We start from the raw sequence: 23,224 nt of genomic DNA on the forward strand, positions 1-23,224 counted from the left end.
GTAGCAGTGCTAACCACTGCACCACCGTGCTGCCCTTTTCGCCTCCCAATAATAATTCATCAAACTCAGCAATTCCAGCCGCCTCTGGCTCCCTCTCCAAAAACACCCTCCTCATACTCAGGGTGTTCCCCGCCAAAACAAATCCTGAAATTATCCCATTTACCTTCCTAAAAAAAGAACTTTGGGACAAAGATGAGGCGGTTCTGGGACACAAACAAGAACCTGGGCAGCACCTTCATTTTAACTGTCAGCACGCGCCCAGACAGTGCCAACAGCAACACGTCCCAACTCTTGATATCTGCCTTCATTCCCTCCACCAGTCGTGCCAAGTTCATCAGATACCAAAACCCATCCACACTGCTGGGAACAGCAACTCCCCTAACCCCCTCTCCTGCCCTCGAGCATTACTCTGGAACACCTCACTCTTCCCCATGTTCAATTTGTACCCCAAAAAAAACGCCCAAATTCCCACAAGATCTCCTTGATCCTTTCAAAGCTGCTCACTGGGTCTGCAATATATCACAAAAGATCGTCCACATACACCAACTCTTGTATTAAGCCACCACCCGCCCCAACTTAATCCCTTTCCAACCCCTCCAGTGCCTTTGTCAAAGCATAAAACAACGGGGAGAGTGGGCACCCCTGCCTGATCCCCTGATGCAGCCTGAAGTACTCTGAGCTCGTTCTGTTTGTCTGGACACAACCATCAGCACCCTGGAGAGCAGCCAAAACCACTCCGTGAACCCCTAGCCAAACTCAAACCAATCCAGCACTTCCAAAAAATACGCCACTCCACCCGAACAAAAGCCTTCTCCGCATCCATTGCCACTACTACTTCCACTTCCTGCCCCTCCAAGGGGATTGTAATAACATTCAGCAGCCTCCGCGCATTTGTGAACAACTGCCGCCCCTTCACAAATCTTCTGGACCTCCCCATCACCACCTGGCACATAATCGTCTATCTGCGATCCTAACACCTTCGCCAACAACTTTGCATTGACTGTTGCCGGGGGGGGGGGGGGGGGGGGGGGGATCAGTTCTGCTGACGAGGGAGGGACTTCGGTGGAGGGACAGTGAGGAGGTCGGGAGTGGGTTCCGCCGTGGGGCGGGACAGAGGAGGTGCGGCGCAGGGGCTGGAGGAGGGCCCAAAAAAAAGGGATGGCTGATCGGCAGAGGGGGGGGGCAAAGTGCCCCCCAACTAGGCTGATCACCTGGAATGTTCGACGGTAAAGAGGGCACGGGTGTTCGCGCACCTGAGGGGACTGAAGGCGGACTTGGTAATCCTACAGGAGACACACCTTAGAGTAGTGAACCAGGTCAGGTTGAGGAAAGGTTGGATTAGTCAGGTTTTCCACTCAGGGCTGGACACAAAGACTAGAGGGTTTGTGATCTTGATGAATTTGCAGGTGACATTTGAGGTGGGTAGAATAGTTTCGGATGTTGGAGATCGATATGTTATGGTTAGTGGGAAGGTGCAGGGGATGAAGGTAGTGCTGGTTAATATATATGCGCAAAATTGGGGTGACGGGGAATTAACAAAGAGGGTCCTCGGGAAGATTCCAGACCTGGGCTCGCACAAGCTGATCATGGGAGGGGACTTTAATACAGTTATTGATCCCGGCCTGGATCGGTCATGCTCGAGAACAGGCAGGGTGCCAGCAATGGCAAAGGAACTGAAAGGGTTCATGGAGCAGATGGGGGGGGGGGGGGGGGGGCGGGGGGGCTGTGTCTGGATCAATGGAGATTTAGGCAGCCAAGGGCGAAGGAGTTTTCTTTTTACTTCCATGTACATAAGGTGTACTCTCGGATCGATTCTTTGTCTTGGGTAGGGCCCTACTGGCAGTGGTGGTGGTCACGGGCACTCAGCGATTACAATCTCGGACCATGCTCCGCACTGGGTTGATCAGTAGGTTAGTATGGATAGCAAGCAGCGCCCACAATGGAGGTTGGATGTAGGGCTATTGGTGGACGATGCGGTGTGCAAGAGGCTGAGGAATTGTATATTGAACAACCTGCAGGTGAATGATACGGGGGAGGTCTCAGCAGCGGTGGTCTGGGAAGCGCTGAAGGCAGTGGTGAGAGGAGAGCTGATTTCAATCCAGGCTCACAGGGACAGGACGGATAGGGCAGAGACGAACTGACTGGTGAAAGAGATTCTACAATTCGACAGGAGGTATGCGGAGGCTCCAGAAGCTTTTACGGGAACGCTGGAGGCTACAGGCAGAGTTTGGCTTGTTAACCACAGGGAGGGCAGTGGAGCAGCTCAGAACGATGAAGGGGGCGATAAATGAGCATGGTGAGAAGGCCAGCAGGATGATTGCACAGCAGTTCAGAAAGAGGGAGGCAGCTAGAGAAATAGGGAAAGTTATTGACGGGGATGTGAACTTAGTTGGGGACTCTGCAGGGGAGAGTAAGGCCTTCCGGGACTTTTAGCAGGTCGTTTAGGTTGGAACCCCCTGCGGGGCCGGAGGGGATGAGGCACTTCTGGAGGGGCTGACGTTCCCGAAGGTGGATGGAGAGCTTGGTAGAAGGGCTGGGGGCCCCGATCGGGTTGGAATTGATAGTGGAGGGTTTGGAGGCTATGCAATCGGGTAAGGCCCCGGGACCTGACGGATACCCAGCTGAGTCCTTAAGTTCTCCGGAATATTGAGTGCTGTTGAAGGTGTTTAACGAGGCTAGAGAAAGAGGGGTTCTGCCCCAGACGGTGTCACAGGCCACAATTTCACTTATCCTGGAACTGGACAAGGTCCCGGAACTTTGTGAGTCTTGCAGGCCGATTTCCCTGTTGAACGTAAATGCCAAACTACTGGCCAAAATTTTTGTCCTTTGAGGACTGTGTACTGGGCATTATTGTGAAGGATCAGACGGGGTTCGTTGAGGGCAGGCAGCTGGTGGCCAATGTAAGAAGGCTGTTAAACATGATCAGGATGCCCCCCGAGAGTCGGGAGGTGGAGTAGTGGTCACGATGGATGCAGAGAAAGCTTTTGACCGGGTTGAGTGGAATTATTTATGGCAGGTGCTGGAGCGGTTCAGATTTGGGAGGAGCTTTATTGACTGGGTTAGGTTGCTGGGACGAACAGGACGACTTCGGACTATTTTAGACTGCACCGGGGGACTAGACAGGGATGCCCCCTCTCCCCACTGCTGTTCCACTGGCAATAGAGCTGCTGGCAATTGCTCTGAGAGCCTCAAGAGGCTGGTCCGGGAGGGTCTAGCACAGAGTCTCGCTGTATGTGGATGACTTGCTTTTGTATGTTTCAAATCCAAAGGAGGGGATGGAAGTAATTATGGGAATTTTAGGGGAATTTGGTCGGTTTTCGGGGTATAAGCTTAATATGGGGAAGAGCAAGATGTTTGTGGTCCAGGCGAGAGGTCAGGAGAGGCGACTGGGGGAACTGCCGTTCAGAGTGGTGGGGGACAGTTTCAGGTACCGAGGTATCCAAGTGGCGAGGGACTGGGACAGGCTACATAAATTGAACTTGGCCCGGTTGGTGGATCAGATGAAGGAGGATTTCCGGAGATGGGATGCACTCCCTTTGTCTCTGGCAGGCAGAGTTCAAACGATAAAAATGACGGTCCTCCCGAGATTCTTATTCGTTTTCCAATGTCTCCCCATCTTCATCCCGCAGTCCTTTCTTAAGCGGGTTAATATAGTTTTTGCGGACTCTGTGTGGTGGGCGGGCAAGTCCCCGCGAGTGAAGAGGGCAATGGTCGAGCGAAGTCAGGGGGCTGGTGGGCTGGCACTGCAGAATTTCAGCAATTATTACTGCGCGGCTAATATAGCCATGGTGAGGAGGTGGTGGGGGGTGGGGGGGTCAGCATGGGTGCGTATGGAGGTGGCTGAAGTGGAAGTGGGAGGTGGAGCTGGGGGGAAGAGATGGAGGAGGGGCTTTGGGTGGAAGCATTGAGTAGGGTCAACGTGACCACAACATGTGCCAGGCTCAGCCTGATTCAATTTAAGGTCGTTCACCAGGCTCACATGACAGTGGCCCGGATGAGCCGATCCTTTGGGGTGGAGGACAGGTGTGTGAAATGTGCGGGGGGGGGGGGGGTGCAGCGAGCCATGTCCACATGTTCTGGGCATGTCCAAGGCTGAGGGGATTTTGGCAGGGGTTTGCTGACGTCACATCCAAGATATTAAATACAAGGGTGGCATTGAGTCCAGAGGTGGCGATTTTCAGGGTGTCGCTGGATCATGAATCCAGTAGGAGAAAGAGGCAGATGTTCTGGCCTTTGCTTCCCTGGTAGCCCGGAGGTAGATATTACTAGCATGGAGGGACTCTAAGCCCCCGAAATCCGAGACCTGGCTATTCGACATGGCTGGCTTCTTCTGTCTGGAGAAAATTAAGTGCGCCATGAGAGGGTTATTGTTAGGGTGGCAACCATTCATCGACTTCTTCACAGAGAATTAATCGTCAGCAGAAGTGGGGGGCGGGGAGGATTTAGGCAAGCGTAGATTAGGGGGGTAAGTAATGGTGGGACCTGTGGGAGAGGGAGGTGGTATTTGCACTATGTTAATATTTTCCTTCTTATGTACATTGTTTGTCTTGTTGCTGTTACAATGCCAAAGAAATACCTCAATGAAATGTTTATTAAAAACAAACTTTGCATCGACATTAACCAATTGTATCAGGTGGTATGACCCACACTGCTCCAGATCCTTATCTCTCCAAAATCAGAGAAATGGGTGCCAACGACAATGTCAATGGGGGAGCTCTCTTCCCCCCCCCCCCCCCCCCCCCCACCCTTCGCCTCATTGTACATCCTCACTAACAGGGGCCCCAACTCCACATCAAACTTCTTTTAAAACTCCTCTTGAAGCCGGTCCGGTCCCACGGCCTTCCCTACCTGCATCGCACCAATGCCACCCATCACCTCCCTCCGCCTGATTGGGACCCCCAATCCCTGCATCCTCTCCTCCTCCACCCGAAGGAACTCCAACTCCTCCAGGCTCCAACTCATGCAGCCTTCTGTAGGTGGCCTCAAATACCCATTTACCCCCTCTAGGTCTGCTGCCACATTGCCCCTTTCATCCCTCACCCTACCAATCTCCGTTGCCGCTGCCTGCTTCCTCAGCTGATGGCCTAGCATCCTACTCTCTCTTTCCCCATACACTTACGCTGCCTCTCTAGCCCACCGCAATTGCTCTATTGCCTTCCCCGTGGATACTAACCCAAACTCCATCTGGAGCCTCTGTCTCTACTTTAACAACCCCTCATTTGGCCCCAAGTACCTTTGATCCATCCTCAAAATCTCATCCAGTAGCTTTGCTCCCTCCTCCCATTCCACCGTCTCCCTATGCGCCCGGATCAAAATAAGTTTGCCCTAACTACTGCCTTAAGTGCCTCTCACAGCGCGGAGGCCAGGACCTCCCCCGTGACATTCCACTCAACATCCCCTCGAATGTGGCCCTCACTCTCTCGAACAACCCAACAACCCCACATCCAACCTCCACTATGGCCGTTGGACCTCCCACATGTGACGCGCAAATCCTCCCGGCGTGTGGTCAGAAATCATGATTGCTACAATACTCTGAATTGGCCACCCCTGCCAGCAGTGCATTGTCCATCACAATTAAATTGATTCTGGAGTACACCTGGTGCACCATGTGAGAAGTACGAGAACTCCTTCTCCCTCAGCCTCCCAAACCTCCACGGTCTGCCCCACTCCTACCCCCCATACGATTCCTCAGCTCCCTAGCCACCACCAGCACCTTCGACAACCTAAGTCTTAACCAGTCCATCCCCCATTATCAGCCTGTGCATGTCCAGGTCCTGTATCTTCTCTAACACCCGCCTCATAAAGTCCACACTGTCCCAATTTGGGGAATAAACATTCACCAGGACCACCGGCCCCCCAGCTTCCCACTGACCTTCAGATGACCTTTTACCCCCCCATCCCCAATAGGCTACAATGCTACCCAACTCAAAAATCCCTTACTTATTGAACAGCACCGCCATGCCCCTCGCCTTCATGTCCAACCCCGAGTGGAACACCTGCCCCGCCCATCCCTTCTTCAGCCTCGCCTAATCTTCCAATTTCAGGTGCATCTCCTGCAAAAACACAACGTCCACCTTCCATTTGCCTCCTTAATTATTTGCTGTACCTGTATGCTGACTTCTTTTGTACTCCAAGGAGAGCAAACCCTGATTCTCTGGGATATCCACATAACTGAAGTCCCTCAGCTTTAGTGTCATCCATTAAATCTCTTCTGAACCAATGACTGATTCAGAAACATTTTTTTATAGCACAATAGTACCATCAGCTCAATTAAAAGATGTGAAATTCAGTAACTGTTTTCAAAATTGTTTTTCTCCCTCTGTATCTTTAGGCAAGAACTAATAGCAGAACTGGACCAGGATGAAAAAGACCAACAGAATACCTCCCGGCTAGTTCAAGAACACAAGAAGCTTTTGGAAGAAAACAAGAGTTTATCCACTTACTATCAACAATGTAAGAAACAACTAGAATACATAAGAGCCCAGCAGCAAAAGCGGCAGGGCACATCATGAGGCAGTGGAAAGCATGGGCCATCATTTCTGTGCTACATGACCCGAGACTATTGCTTATTCACGCAAAGACTGATCTTATCGAACGATGACCCGTTATGGATAACTTAATTCAGTGTTTGGGCCTCTGTTGTGTTCTGTAAGTGGATTTCTGTATGTCTCCATGCAGCCTGTACATCTGACAAACTTTGATTTTCGTTGATTTTTTTTAAAAATAGGTTAGTATTTAATTTCATTCCATGCATATTTTAGTTCAATCACCAATAGATCTGAGAGATGTTTCAGATAAAGTTGTGGCAATAAATTATTTGTATGAAACTACAATACAGTTAAGATGTTACAAGGAGGGAAGGGAAGATCTAAACCAAAACAGAGAGTCGGGCCCCACTGATCACTTTTATCTGTTATGGACTAAATTGCTCATAATGCTGACTGTTAACTTGTGCCTTGGAGGCTAGCAGTATTTTCCTTTGGTCACCATGCATTAACTATTCTTTTCTTTAATTGGGTCAGACCTGCTGTAAAGGTTGTTGCCCAGAGCTCAATGCTAATAAAAAAACTATGTGCTGCATATTTTGGAAAGTTGTGAGTAGCATCCAGCAGTATTACTCTGAGGTCACTGTAATGTGAAAGCAAATGTAGTGCATTGAGCATAGTTATTCCATACTCTTCTTGCACAAGCTGCTTATCCTGCAATAAGAGACTTTTTTTTAATCCCAGAAGTTTTTATAAAAAGTACAGCGGTTAGCTTGACAGCTGTCTTCACAGTGGTACCACGTCAGTGACTCTTTGATATGATTAATATGTGTTGCACTGTCTTGAAGTTTTAGATATTAAGTACTTATATATAAACTCATGGCAGTTATACTAGAAAGCTGATTCTGAATTAATAAATAACATCCATGAAACATGGGATGATCTGGCATATGCAGGGAACAGTACTCTCAATACACTCATCTCAAGAAATCATGGGTATGTGACCTTTTTTTTTCTTGTGATGTTTTCTGGAAGACTGGATCACAGAATAACCCTTGTGTAACTATTGAGTCCAGAAAAAAATCAATTCTACAGTTTTTCTGCAGGATAAAATTGCAGATTTGTCCATGACAAATTTGTTGAAACGTCATTGTAATTTCCATTGAATAAGTTTTTTGAAAATGTATTTTTAATGTTGATTTGGCTACCACAATATGACAAATGCCCCTTAGGATTTTAGCGCAGATATTCTTCCAAAATCAAGTTTGAAGGTATGCCCTGTTTGACAATAACAAGTTGGAAAAATTGCACTTTATTTCTTTTCTTAGCATGGAGCATGGATGGGCTTATGAGAAATGCAGCTGGGCCAGGTGGAGTTAACAGTACTGTAATTGTTTACATTCTCTAAATTAGCATCGGCGAAGGTTCCATAAAGGATTTGATAATGTGACATAAATGAAATGTTGGTTGCTTTGATAAATTTAGTGCCAGGCTGAACATTATGTTCTGATGCTCAGCCAAGCACGTGCACTCTCTCACTCCTCTTTGGCGAAAGGTAGGTCATTAGAATTGTGGAAGTTACACCCATGATGTCAAAACAAGTATTTTTGTTAGAGATGGTATCCTTTTTGAAGGATGTATATAAGCTGGATTAAAACAATTGCATAAGAACTCTGTTGAGCAACTTGTTTTACTTGTTTGGGTCAAAAGAAAGCTCCTCATTTTTAAAAACAAATATTCTGTTTTCTCTCCAGTAAAAGGATAGTCGAACAGTGATGATCAGTTGTCATGTTCAACAGTTTCCTTAAAACTGTAAGAATTTAGACCCTTTCAAGGACTGCAGGAGCATGTCTGCATCACAATATTAGGATTAGTTTTCTTATTCAGTTTATTCCAATATGCTGTGAACAAACAAATATTCTGTGGTTCTTTCTATTTCTATAGTTCGCTTTCTATTTTCATTAATGCAAGAAATGAGTCTTTGCAGATTTTATATGATAAACGTTCAGATTCTGTAAAGCAACAACTGTATATACATATATTTATTTGAAAGAATGACTTATTTTGAATAGTATTTTGTAGGTCTAATTTTTTTGAAGGGTCGGGATGGGTTGTGTTCTAGTGTACATTGGTCAATTAATAGGGGCTACTGACTCTCGGAGGTGTATGCCATAGTTGAAATACCTCAATAAAAATTCAATGTAGTCTGCTTATTATCAGGCTACTTCTGCAGGCATGTTAGAATTTAGAAGGTCAACCAATCCCATGTTAATTTGTACATTTTAGCATGCTTTTTAATTGCTGGATAGGCTCCTTCCCCAGTGCCTTTAGAAATTATTAATTTTGTTTCTCGTATATCCTTCTACCTGTCTGGCCATCTCTTGTGGACACACTTTGGTCACCTTATTAATTTAAATGCACTTCACCTGCAGATAAATGCTCCTGACAGTATCATGCCATACAGACCAGGTAATTTCCGTATACGATCCATGGCCTGTATTGAGTTTGCTAATCTCAGTCAAGGTTGCATTGGGGATATGATAGTTGTTTTCCTTAACCTCCGGCAAGGGGAAGGCATCTCATTCCTGGTGCCGATGCTGGAAAGTGACTGTGTCCTGACATCAGGTGAGAATGAGATTCAACTCAGCTGTGATATCATCCCCACGTTTGAATTGCCCACGGATACTCACCGCCTAAGCTCTAGCATGAAGAATGGCAATATGCAAGTTACCCGGGAATTGGCGGAAGCTGTCCAAATGTATGTCAGCATGAATTTGTGCCATCAGAAAAGTTAAAAATAAGATTGGTACAAGGGAAGGGATAGGTTGCGGTACTTCATCAGAAAACAGCATTGTTTGAAAAATGGACTGTGTTTGTACTTGGTTATGAGGCCTGTGTTTTTTGAAACGTGTTTGCTGTTATTGAAACTGAAAGGTGAACCCTTGGAGGATTGCAGTAGCATTTACAAAGAACAATAAAGTTTAGAAGTTTTTCACTTACATAATGAAATATTGTAAATTAAGAGATGTGCTGGTGTACCTTAGATTTAATTAAGGATGAACTATTTTTACAGCTATGCTCTAACTACAGCTTCATGTGTTGGGCTGCAACTTCTAAGGAAGGGTCCAGTAGTTAATTAAAATTTTTGTTTCATTTCAAAGCCAGGGGAAGACTCAAAATCTTTGCTTAAAATAATGTAAGTGAGCTAATATTTGTTAGCCAATTTAGAGGAGGAGAATATGAATTATGCCCAATATTTTACTTGTCTCGGTCACTATGACCCTACATTATGCAAAAGTTTGAAGTTTTGCATATCAGATTAATTAAAGGCCTCTTTAAAAAGCAATCTCCAATTACAAAATAAGTCTCCCATATTTGCTTGAATAGATTTGCAGAAATCAAATAAAAGAGAAATACCTTGCTGTGGTTTGCAAATGGCTTGCAGAGCTTACACAAATTGCCAAGTTACATAGCTCAATTCTGTGGAGAGGTGAGGGAGCTAACTTTAAGATTTTACCCCAGCAGATGCATATGTTGCTGTATAATTTATACACCTTATATTTTGAATGATTTTTTTCAAACAACTTTTAGTACACCACATGGGAGGAAAAGATGGCAAATTGTTGGCATTGCTGACATTCCTGAATGTAAAAATTCTACATAATTAAAGGTTCAAGAGGGCAGCACGGTGGCGCAGTGGGTTAACCCCATTGCCTCACGGCGCCGGGTTCGATCCCGGCTCTGGGTCATTGTCTGTGTGGAGTTTGCACATTCTCCCCGTGTTTGCGTGGGTTTCACCCCCACAACCCAAAGATGTGCAGAGTAGGTGGACTGGCCATGCTAAATTTCCCCTTAATTGGAAAAAAATTAATTGGATACACTAAATTTATTTTTAAAAATTAAAGGTTCAAGATGCGTCCAAAGGAACATAGGAACACAATTTGACTTCACTAAGATCATTGCTAATCTGCAGTCAAAGTCCATAAGTCTTAATATCTTTGGTTTGCAAAACATATCAATCTCAGATGTAAAGCTAACAACTATTCCAGTCTTGTTGCCAGTTGAAGATAATTCAAAGCTTCTAATATGGACAAGTACTTCATACTTTCACTCCTATAAAATCTGAGTTTAGAATATAGAACATAGAACAGCACAGAACAGGCCCTTCGGCCCTCGATGTTGTGCCAAGCAATGATCACCCTACTCAACCCCACATATCCATCCTATACCCGTAACCCAACAACCCCCCCCCAACCTTACTTTTAAGGACACTACGGGCAATTTAGCATGGCAAATCCACCTAACCCGCACATCTTTGGACTGTGGGAGGAAACCGGAGCACCCGGAGAAAACCCACGCACACACGGGGAGGATGTGCAGACTCCGCACAGACAGTGACCCAGCCGGGAACCGAACCTGGGACTGAGTTTAATTAGATTATGCCCACTAATCATAGACTCACCATCTGTTCCCCTTAATATCTTGAAATTTTCATTCAGTTCATTCCGGTATCTTATATATTCAGGGAATTCAATGTTAGTTTGTGTGATTTCAGCTCATAGCACGACTCCAAGTGTTACATTACCATTTTGGCCGATCTCCGTTGCACTCCCTCCAAGACCAATATATCCTTCCTAAGGTAAAGTGCTCAGAACCTCTTGCAGAACTTCATTTCTGTTCACCTTGATTGTACCTAGGTGCAACAGGCACACGTAAACCTTAACACATTCATTAAGTCAGAGTTTTACAACATAGTAAAAGACCCTTCGGCCTATTGTGTCTGCACCGGCATCAAACGTCAATCTATTATAATCCCATTTTCCAGCACTGGGTCCATAGCCTTGTATGCTATAGTGTTTCAAGTGCTGAGCTAAATGCTTCTTAAATGTTGTGAGGCTTCCCGTCTTTACCAATGTTTCAAGAAGTGAGTTCCAAATTCCCACCACTTTCTTGGGGAATGATTTTTCCTCAAACCACCTCTAAATCACCTGCTACTTACTTCAAATCTCTGCCCACTGGTTATTGACCCCTCAACTAAGAGGAATGGTTTCTTTCTATTGACCCTATCTATGTCCCTCGGGTCCCCCCACAGCCTTCTCTGCTCGAAGGAAAACAACCCCAGTCTATTCAGCCTCTCTTCATAGCCGAAACATAAACACTCCAGTCCAGGCAACATCCTGATTAAACTCTTCTGCACCCTTTCTAGTGCAATCGCATCTTTCCTATAATGTGGCGAACAGAACAGCACACAGCACTCTAACTGCGACCAGCATTTTATATAGCTCCATCATAACCTCTCTGCTCTCAACATAGAATCCCTACATGATCCTCCAAATGATCAGCCCACTAGGATCCTGTCCTATTCCTGCAACCTCACATTCATTATGGCCAGCCACCCAATCTGCACCTCCCAAGACACCAAGGCCAATTAAGCACCCAGAGGAATCCCACGGAGACACTGGGAGGCAATCAAGCAGGCTGCTTTGTCCTTGATGGTGTTGACCTTCTTGAGTGTTGTTAGTGCTGTATTCATCCAGGCAAGTGGAGAGTTCCATTATACTTCTGACTTGTGCTTGTCGATGGTGGCACAGTGGCTAGCACTGCTGCCTCATAGCGCCAGGGACCCGGATTCAATTCTAGCCTTAAGTGACTGTCTATGTGGAGTTTGCACATTCTCCCAGTGTCTGAGTGAGTTTTTTCTGGGTGCTTCAATTTCTTTGCACAGTCCAAAGATGTCCAGGTTAGGTGGATTGGCCATGCTAAATTGCCCTTGTGTCCAGAGATGTGTGGGTTGCAGGGATAGGGTGTGAACCGGTTAAGGCACTCTTTCATAGAGTCAGTGCAGGCTAAATGGCCTCCTTCTGCACTATAATGGTCTCTGATTCTATGGTGAACAGGCTTTTGGGGTGGGGGGGGGGGTGTAAGAGGTGAGTTATTTGCCACAGGATTCCTAGCCTTTGACCTGCCCTGGTAGCCAATGTGGCTAGTCCAGTTCAGTTTCTGATCAATGGTAACCCTCAGGTTGTTGATTGTGGGCGATTTCGAGATGTTAATGCCATTGAATGTCATGGGGTGATGGTTAGATCCTCTCTTGTGGGAGATGGTCATTGCCTGGCACTTGTGTGGCGAACATGTAACTTGCCACTTGTCAGCTTAAGCCTTGATGTTGTCCAGGTCCTGCTGCATTTGGACATGGACTTCTTCATTATCTGAGGAGTCACGAATGGTGCTGGACATTGTGCAGTCAACTGTGAACATCCCCACTTGTGATCTTATGATGGAAGGGAGGGCATTGATGAAGCAACTGAAGATGGTTCGGCCTGAGGAACACCTGCAGTATTGTCCTGAAGCGGAGATGATTGACCTCCAACCACCACAACCATCTTCCTTTGTGCCAGGTATGACTCCAGCCAACGGAGGGCTTTCCCCCTGATTTCCATTGACTCCAGCTTTGCTCAGGTTCCTTGATGTAATACTTGGTCAAATGCTGCCTTGAAGTCAAGGGCAGTCACTCTCACTTCACCTTTGGTTGATAAGGATGAGGCCAAGTATATTTTTCCCTCTTCCCTCACTACCTGCTGCAGTCCCAGTCTAGCAGCTGTGTCCTCTAGGACCCGGCCAGCTCGGTCTGTGGTGGTACTACCGAGCCACTCTTGGTGATGGACATTAAAGTCCCCACCCAGAGCATATTACCACCCTCAGTGCTTCCTCCAAGTGGTGTTCAACATGCAGGAGTACTAATTCATCAGCTGATCGTGACTGGAATGTGGTAATCAACAGGAGGTTACCTTGCCCATGTTTAACTTTAAGCCATGAGACTTCATGGGGTCCAGAGTGTATGTTGAGGACTCGGAGGGCAACTCCCTCCCAACTGTACACCACTATGCCGCCAATTCTGCTGGATCTGCCCCGCCAGTGAGAAAGGACATACCTTACAGACAATGCTGCAGGCGCCACTATCACCGTTCCTGGATATGACTCTGTCAGGCTGTTGCTTGACTAGTCTGTGAGACAGCTCTCCCAATTTTGGCTCGAGCCTCCAGATAGTAGTAAGGAGGACTTTGCAGGGTCGACAGGTCTGGGTTTGCCATTGTCGTTTCCAGCGCCTGGGTCGATTTCATTCCTCCTTATTTCCTCATGTTTGAAAACAACTGAGTGGCTTGTGAGGCCATTTCAGAGGGCACTTAAGAGTTGACCACATTGCTGTAGGTCTCTAGTCACATGTAGGTTAGACCAGGTAAGGATGGCAGAATTCCTTCCCTGAAATACCAGATGGGTTTTTACAACAATTGACATTGTTTCATGGTTATCATTAGACTTTTAATTCCAGATATTTTATTACACTTAGATTCCACCACCTGCCGTGGTGGGATTCAAACCCGGGTCCCCAGATCATCACCCTGGATTACTAGTCCAGCAACACTACCACAACTTCACTGCCTTCAGGGATCTTTGGGCATGCACCCAAGGTACCTCTGACCATATGTACTTCCCCACGTCCTACCGTTCATTTTGTATTCCCTTGCCTTGTTAGTCCACCCAAAATGCATCTCCTCACACTTTTCAGGGTTAAATTCTATTTGCCACTATTCTGCCCTTCTATATCCTGTAAACTAAGGATTTCCTCCTCACTATTTTCCACACCACCAATTTTTGTGTCATCTGTAAAATCACTGAAAAACATTCCTCATTCACATTTAGATCACACTGCAAACCGCAGGGGACCCAGCACTGATGCCTGTGGTACACCACTGGGCACGGGCTTCCAGACACGAAAACAACCGTCACCCTCTGCTTCCTGCCACTAAGCCAATTTTGGATCCAATATGCCAAATTGCCCTGGATCTCATGGGCTCTTCTTGATCAGTCTCCCGCCTCAAAAGCTTTCACAGCATACTTACCAAACTCGATTAAAATCTTACTCCTGGCATTTCTTTTGCTACTTGAAGTATATTGTTTATTTTGGGCATGCCCACATTTGTGTGCAATGGAGGGATCATGGCCACTGTATAGGGAGGCCTCTGTCATCCATTCCTTTGAGCTGCAGAGCACAATAAGCAGCTTGCTTGTGATGTGCAATTATCATAGAATTATCATAGAATTTACAGTGCAGAAGGAGGCCATTCGGCCCATCGAGTCTGCACTGGCTCTTGGAAAGAGCACCCTTCCCACGGTCAGCACCTCCACCCTACCCCCATAACCCAGTATCCCCACCCAACACTAAGGGCAATTTTGAACACTAAGGGCAATTTATCATGGCCAATCCACCTAACCTACACATCTTTGGACTGTGGGAGGAAACCGGAGCACCCGGAGGAAACCCACGCACACACGGGGAGGATGTGCAGACTCCGCACAGACAGTGACCCAAGCCTCAATCGAACCTGGGATGCTGGAGCTGTGAAGCGTTTGTGCTATCCACAATGCTACCGTGCTGCCCTAATACCAATTCATGTCCAGGGATCTTTGGGCATGCACCCCAAGGTCCCTATGTACTTCCTCGCGTCCTACCGTTCATTTTGTAATTGCTGATGGTGAAATTGTCAACCAGTATGTGAGGAAGGGTTTATTGATTGGAAGCAGAATTGCATGTCCATCAGGAGACGTAATCAGGGCAGCATTTGGAAAGGTGTTGGGGAGGCCGGTTATCAATGGATGGCAATGACCTCTGTACTTTGAAAATAGGCTTGAGAGGAGCGCTCCTGCTTCATTTTCAGATAAGTATATTTTTTAAAGTTATCTTTTTGGTGGCAGCTTGCAGCAGTACCTATAAAGGACTGCTTGAGTGCATTCAGCTATCTTTCAGTTAGTGTCTCAAACAAGGATTCACAGAAGTGTTATGGTGCAGAAAGAGGCCATTCAGCTCATCGTGTGCACCAGCTGTCTGAATGATCATTATGGCTTAGTGCCATTCCTCTGCCTTTTCCCATAACCCTGCACATTGTTTATATTCAAGTGGTCATCTAATGCATGCTTCAATAGAACCTGCCTCCAGCACACACTCAGCAGTGCATTCCAGACCCAAACCCCTTGTGTGACAAAGCTAAGCCCATTAACTAAACAAAAAGAGAGCCTAATATTTGTTTAATGCTGGTACTGCACAACAAACTTTTAGCTTTGGCCAATGCAGTAAATAATGAGTTTTAACCTCCTGCCATATTGGTGGCTTGAGGCCATTTTGCATCACAAACCAGGCACAGAGCAGTCAAATTTCTAGGCATTTAGTTACCATAATAGAACAGAACACTCATGAGTGGGTGTATTCAAATGAATTTAATAAAAAGCAAGATCTATTTCCTCCCCTCTTCACTGGTTTCATATGTATGTGTGTATAATGTCAGATCTGGTCTTATTGGGGCAGAGGAACTGAACATTCTGAGGCATGCATTGCTGCTAGCTTTGTCTCTTGTTTTGGATCATGGCCGACTTCATGGTCAAAAATACCAAAGTTTGAGGTCATGTACCAACCAACTCAAAAACATTCTTCCCTACTGCCATCAGACTTTTGAATGGACCTACTCGTATTAAGTTGATCTTTTCTTTACACCTTGCTAGAACTGTGACATTATATTCTGCAGTCTCCTTCCTTTCCTATGTACGGTAATGCATTGTTTGTACAGCATGCAAGAAACAATACTTTTCACTATACTAATACATGTGGCAATAATAAATCAAATCAAATGTTAAAAGTTTGAAAGAACCTGGAAGAAGGAAAGTAAGGTAAAGTATTGAAGCACTGGGAAAGAAGAGCCTGTTATCAGTTTGAATTTCAACGAAGCATTGATGTAAGATAATGACAAAAAAGTTCCAAAAGAAGTTCCAATTGAGGTTGTAGGCTGGATGTGAAAGTTATTTTTTATCAGAGTTTTTATTCATTCGATCCAGGAATGTGAGTGTGGTGTTAGAAGAGGCTCTCCAGTTATGAGTGCAGTTCACACTTTGAACTAACTTGGGCAAGAAACTTGATGGTTATGGGGAATGAATTAATGTTTTGGCACAAAAGAGGTAACCCACCTTCTTGAAAGTGATCTGAAGGTTTCATCTGAGATCAGACAACATATTGAGATCAGGGATGTTGATTAATTTCAAGAATTGAAGTTGAAATCATCAAATAGTCAAGGATATAATAATTATTCGACTTGGACCATAAGATATAGGAGCAGAATTAGACCATTTAGCTCATCAAGTCTGCTCCACCATTCGATTATAGCTGCTATATTCCACATCTCCATTCTCCTGTCCTCTCCCAATAACTGTGATCCCCTTATCAATCAAGAAATCCCCTTATTAATCAACACCAGATTTGTGCTTGAGGTACTGTTACCTGCAGGGTTACACACCAAGAGCTGGAAGGTGGAATTAGACAGAACCTAAGAACTGGAAATAGGCAATTTAGCCTCTCAAGCCTGCCCAACCGTTCAATACGATCATGGCTGATCTCATCATGGCCTTAACTCCACTGACCTGCTTGTTCTCCGTAAACCCTTCAACCCTATTATTAAATAAAATTCGGTCTAACTCCTCAAATTTACTCACTGTCCCAGCATCCTCCTCCTAGTGAGATTCCAACCCTTTGGAGGAAGTAGTTTCTCCTCATCTCTGTTTTAAATTTGCTACCCCTTATCCTGTGACTATGTCCTCTCATTCAAAATTGTCCCACAAGAGGAAAAATCCACTCCATGTCTACTCTATCCATATCTTGTATACCTCAATTTGATCTCCCCTCATTCTTCTCAAATCTAGAGAGTATAATCCTAAACTGCTCAATCTCTCCATCTCTGGAATCAACCTAGTGAGCCTCCTCTGAACTGCCTCCAATTCAACTACACCTTTCCCCAAATAAGGGGCCAAGAACTGTGCACAATACTCCAGGTGTGATCCCACCAATGCCTTGTATAATTGTATCAACACTTCCTTTCCTTGATACTCTATTTATTTTGCTATAAATGCCAACATTCCATTTGCTTTCTTTATTACCTGCTGCACCTGCATGCTAGTTTTCTATGACTCATGCACAAGGACACCCAGATCCCTCTGCATGAGAGCACCCCAAAGTCTCTCCCCATTTAGAGAATAAGTTGCCTTTCCATTTTTCCGATCAAAATGAATGACCTTGCACTTATACACTTTCAATTCCATATGCCACATATTTGGCCCACTCACCTCGCCTATCTATATCCATTTGTAAAGTTCTTATTTTCTCATTGAAACTTACTGTCTCACTTATTTTAGTGTCATCTGCAAATTTGGCGATGGAACCTTCTATCCCTGTATCCAAGTCTTTCATATTGTAAACAGTTGGGGCCCAAAGACCGAACCCCGTGGCACCCCACTAGTCATCTTGCCATCCAAAAAGTGATCCATTTATCCTGACTCTCTGGCTTTCTGTCCATCAACCAGTCTTCTCTCCAAGCTAGTATATTACCTCTAACCCCATGTGATCTCACCTTGTGTATTAACCTTCTGTGCAGCACATTATCATACGCCTTCCGGAAGTCCAGATATACCACATCTACAGGATTCCCATTATCCACTATACTTGTTACATCTTCAAAGAACTCTTAGCAAATTAGTCAAATATGATTTACCCTGCTGACTCTGATGGATAGCACTTTGACTTTCTTAATGTACTAATATTACTTCCTTAATAACGGATTCTAACAATTTCCCAAAAAATGCTAAACTAACTGGTCTGTAATTTCCTATAATCTGCTTCCCTCCCTTTTTGAATAAGGGCATTACATTAGCATTTTTCAAATCCACTGAAATCTTTGGAATGTAACCAATGGATCCCCCATCTCCGCTGCCACTTCATTTAACACTAAGATGTAGGCTATCAGGCCCTTGGGCCTTGTCTGCCTTCAATCCCAATAGTTTGTTGAGTACCGTTTCCCTATTGATGCTGATTGTTTTAAGTTCCACCCTGTCTATTACCTCTGGATTACCCATTCTATAGGGATGGTACTAGTGTCCTCCACTGTGAAAACTGAGGCAAAGTATTGATTTAGCATCTCCATCATTTCTGTGTTCCCCACTATTAACTGATCTTCAGTATGGAGCTTTTGCTATCCTTTTTGATATTTTATGCTACCTTTTGTAATTTATCCTAGCTCTTTTTATTATTTTTTTAATAACCCTTTGCTTATGTTTGAAAGTTTCCCAATCTTCCAGTCTGCCACTGGTCTTTGCAACATGACGCACCTTAGTTTATGACTTTATATTGTCCTTAACTGTTTGCTGAGCCATGGATGTTTTTTTACCTATCTTTCTTCCTCTCTGGGATGTATTTTGTGAGGAATTGAGTATCTCCTTAAATAACAGCCACTGCTCATCAGCTGTCCTACCTTCCTGCCCACTCTACTCAGGCCAAATTTGTCCTCATACCTTTGTAATTACCTTTGTTTAATTCCAGAACGCTACTGTAGGACCCCACTTTCTCGCCCCAAATTGAATTTTGAATTCTATCATACTATGGTCACTATTTCCGAGAGGATCCCTAACTACAAGGTCATCAATTTATCCCTCCTCATTACACAATACCACATCGAGAGTACCTGCTTCCCTGGTTGGTTCCACAACATATTGTTCTGAAAAGCAATCTCTAATACATTCAATTAGGCATGAAGAAACTCAATAATGGGGCCAAAGACTTTTATTGCTTTATTAGCAGGCTCAAAATTAATCAGCAACTACAGCTCCGATGTAGCGATTTGAGAGGAAACCAAATAGCTAATTGCTGAGAGACCATTTCATAGTTACTTGGAAAATTATAAACCTGTAGATAACAAATAGTTGATTCCATATATTTGTTATAGCCTCGATGGTTTACTGTGTATTCCAGATATTCAGTTCTACTTTCAGGAATTTCTGAGCATAGATCTAACCTCCAAATAACAGATCATTGTGCACACCAAATAGTTTGTGCAATTTGTCTTCTGCTATCAGATTGTCTGATTCACCAGCTGCATTGAACTAGTTATGGACATTAGTGCTGTTGCATTACTTTGATGTCGCAATGCACAGACATTATCTGCTCAGCATTAATTCTGTTTCACTCCAGGTGTTGCGATATTTCCACATCTATTCCTATCCTGAAATGGCCTCTTGGATGCAAATTAACATTCAGTGGTCGGGCAAGTACCAATTAACAATGTAAATCCTGGGTAGCATGACATGAATATTTGTATCTCACTTTACAACTTATAAGGTAATATTTTGAGTGCCAGCAAAATTGTTCACGAAGAAATAACTTCCCAGGACACCCAATAATGCTTCCTGTTTACACAAAGCATTAGGCTGTTGGAGTCTGTTGAGATATCGACAGGCTGAACGACTACCATCTTCCCAAGGTAAAGGAGAGAATTCAGAGAGACTAAAATAATCTCTTAATAGGGAGCATGTGTAGGTTAGGCATAAAAACCTGGACCTAATTGATTTCAGCTCTCTTCCTATTATTTAATGCATTGCTCTGTATTTTAAATCTGGTTATTATTTAAATGCCACTTAACCTTTTTTGTGACGGACAGTAAGTTTATGAAGGTTAAATGCGGTAGATTAAACTGCATTGGTGTTTTAACCTTGGTCTGTATTGTTCATTTAGTGCCTTTTTGTTGACTCATTCTACTCTTCGCAAGTGGTGGGTCAAATAAATCTGAGGAACTATAATTGAGGTTTGCAATTATGTCATGGTGTTGAATTTGAATAAGTTCCATCAACTATTTGTATTCCATTTGGTGATGGAAGACCTGAATTTAAAAACATTGGAATGATTTTTTTAAACTTTAATCTGAAGGGTGATAAGGCAGAGGTCATGGCACATGTTGGTACCAATGACATAAGTAAAAAGACGGATGAGGTCTTGCATCAAGAATTCAGGGAGTTAATTAGACTGAAAACAGGACCTCTTGGATTGTAATCTCTGGATTACTCACAGTACCACGTGCTAGCGATTACAGAAGTAGGAGAATAGCACAGATGAATGCGTGGCTTAAGAGTTGGTGCAGGAGGGAGGGTTTGGGATTCCTAGACCACTGGGACTGTATCTGGGGAAGGTGGGACCTGTATAAGTGGGATGGTCTACATCTGAACCAGAGAGGGACTAATATCCTTGCTGGCAGGTTAATTTGTGCTGTTGGGAGGAGTTTAAACGAATTTGGCAGGGTGAGGGGACACAGACTGTTGAGAGAATACGGACACAGCATAATACAGAAAAGCAATCAAGTCAGAGGGAACACAGCGGTAGTAAGTTTAAAGGGAGGAGGACGAGGCTGGATACCCTATACTTTTATGCCAGGAATATTACAGGTAAAACAGATGAGTTACAGGTGAGGATTGACAAGTCGAATTGTGATTAGTGGCCATCACGGAGACATGGTTGAGGGAGGGGCAGGATTGGCAGCTCAACATCCCGGGACATACAATCTTCAGGTGAGTCAGAGGAGGGGGTAGAAGAGGAGGTGATATTGTATTCATAAGGAGTTAGTCACTGCAGTAAGGAGCGATGATATATTGGACTGGGCATCAATGAAGCTTTCTGGGTAGAGTTTTTAGGAATAAAAAAGGGGTAATCACATTACTAGGTGTTTATTATACACCTGCAGATAGCGGGAAATTGAGGAGCAAATATATGTGCAATTCGCAGAGGTGTGTAAAAACAATAATAGGGTAATTATATTAGGTGATTTCAACTTTCCTGACATTAACTGGGATAGTCATTGTGTTAAGAACTTAGGTGGAGTTCTTAAAATGTATAAAAGAAACAGGACAAATGCAACCCAGCCAATTACCATCCTATCAGTCTACTATCCATCATCAGCAAAGTGATGGAAGGAGTCATCAACAGTGCTATCAAATGGCTCTTACTCAGCAATAATCAGCTCACGGATGCTCAGTCTGGGTTCCACCAGGGTCACTCAGCTCCTGACCTCATTACAGTCTTGATTCAAACATGGACAAAAGCGCTGAATGCCAGAAGTGAGATGAGAGTCACTGCTCTTGACATCAAGACAGCTTTTGACCAAGTATGGCATCAAGGATCCCTAGCAAAACTGGAGTCAATGGAGGTTCAGGGGAAAAATTCTCTGCTAGTTGGGGTCATACCTGGCACAAAGGAAGATGTTTGTGGCGATTGGAGGTCAAAGATCTTAGCTCCAGGACATCACTGCAAAGGTTCCTCAGGGTAGTGTCCGAGGCCCAACAATCTTCAGCTGCTTCATCAATGACCTCCCTGCCATCATAAGGTCAGAAGTTGTGATGATTCCAGACGACTGCATAATATTCAGCACCATTTGCGATTGCTCAGATAATGAAGCAGTCAGTGTTCAAATGCAGCAAGACGTGGACAATATCCAGGCTTGGGCTGACAAGTGGCAAGTTACATTCATGCCACGCAAATGTTAGGCAATGACCATCTCCTACAAGAAAGGATCTAACCACTGCCCCTTGACATTCAATGGCAGTACCATCGCTGAATCCCCCACAATCAACATCCTGGGGGTTACCATTGATTAAATACTGAACTGGACTAGCCACATTAATACTGTGGCCACCGGGCAGGTCAAAGGCTAGGAATCTTACGGTGAGTAACTTGCCTCCTGACCCCCAAAGCCTGGCAACCATCTACAAGGCACAAGTCAGGAGTGTAATGGAATACTCTCCACTTGGTTGGATGAGTGCAGCTCCAATAACACTCCAAAAGCTCAACATCATTCAGGACAAAGCAGCCCGCGTCATTGCTCCTCCTTCCACAAACATTTAAACCCAGGTGTACCATCTACAAGATGCACTGCAGTAACTCATCATGGTTCCTTTAACAGCACTTTCCAAACCCATGACCACTACCAAATAGAAGAGCAAGAGCAGCAGATACTTGGGAACCCCACCACCTGGAGGTTCCCCTCTGTTGACTTTATTTCTATGTGAACCACAAGTTGTTTCTTATATTGACCGAATGACCACACAACTAGTGTATTAGTTCAGAGACAGCTTATTAACAAACATATTATTTTATATGCAATGATTCACACGGCTACACATTAAACTAAAGCTAATAACTAAGATGACCTTTACTTAACTTTGGGGTGACCGGCTCTGTGCGGGAGATAAGGCTTTTATCTGTGTCCATGTGGGTCGGTTGGAAGTCTTCAGGTTCATCTTGGCTGGGCTTGTCTTTCAGGTAGCGATCGCGGGTCCTTGGACTTGGCTGGTTGATATGCTTGCAATTGGTCGCACGCAGGCTGGTCCAAAAGAGGCCGATTCCTAGTGCGCAGGTCTTCTTCTCTTTCGCGCCCTGTGGGCAGTCCTATCTCTAACTCCAATGGATCGATAGGGTTTCGATCACCCTCATTTATCCTGACCAATTAGGGGCGGATACCTCGGTGGCTGGGCGGGTCCCAGCTATCATTGTTCGAGGCACGTATATAGAACATACAGTGCAGAAGGAGGCCATTTGGCTCACTGACACACTTAAGCCCTCACTTCCACCCTATCCCCATAACCCAATAACCCCTCTTAAACATTTTGGACACTAAGGGCAATTTAGCATGGTCAATCCACCTAACTTGCACTGTCTTTGGACTGTGGGAGGAAACCGGAGCACCCGGAGGAAACCCACGCAGACATGGGGAGAACGTGCAAACTCCGCACAGACAGTGACCCAGCGGGGAATCGAACCTGGGACCCTGGTGCTGTGAAGCCACAATGCTATCCACTGTGCTACCATGCTGCCCACGTAGGCCTTT

At 44.9% G+C, this 23,224-nt stretch overlaps 1 protein-coding gene across 2 annotated transcripts in view; it reads left to right on the top strand.

Moving 5' to 3' along the window:
- map3k7 (mitogen-activated protein kinase kinase kinase 7) overlaps positions 1–9,484 on the top strand; it is a 174,304-nt gene extending 164,820 nt beyond the window's left edge. The window contains exon 16 of one of the 2 annotated variants that reach the window (XM_038799586.1): positions 6,332–6,537. In XM_038799586.1, coding sequence (XP_038655514.1) covers positions 6,332–6,512 — 181 coding nt within the window. In that variant the 3' untranslated portion in view covers positions 6,513–6,537. Of the gene's footprint in view, positions 1–6,331 lie in introns of both variants that reach the window. The other variant, XM_038799585.1, reaches the window with a different exon arrangement.
- The last annotated feature ends 13,740 nt before the right edge of the window (positions 9,485–23,224 follow it).

Source organism: Scyliorhinus canicula, chromosome 6 (assembly GCF_902713615.1).
Source record: "Scyliorhinus canicula chromosome 6, sScyCan1.1, whole genome shotgun sequence".
In the NCBI taxonomy this organism is placed as follows: domain Eukaryota; kingdom Metazoa; phylum Chordata; class Chondrichthyes; order Carcharhiniformes; family Scyliorhinidae; genus Scyliorhinus; species Scyliorhinus canicula.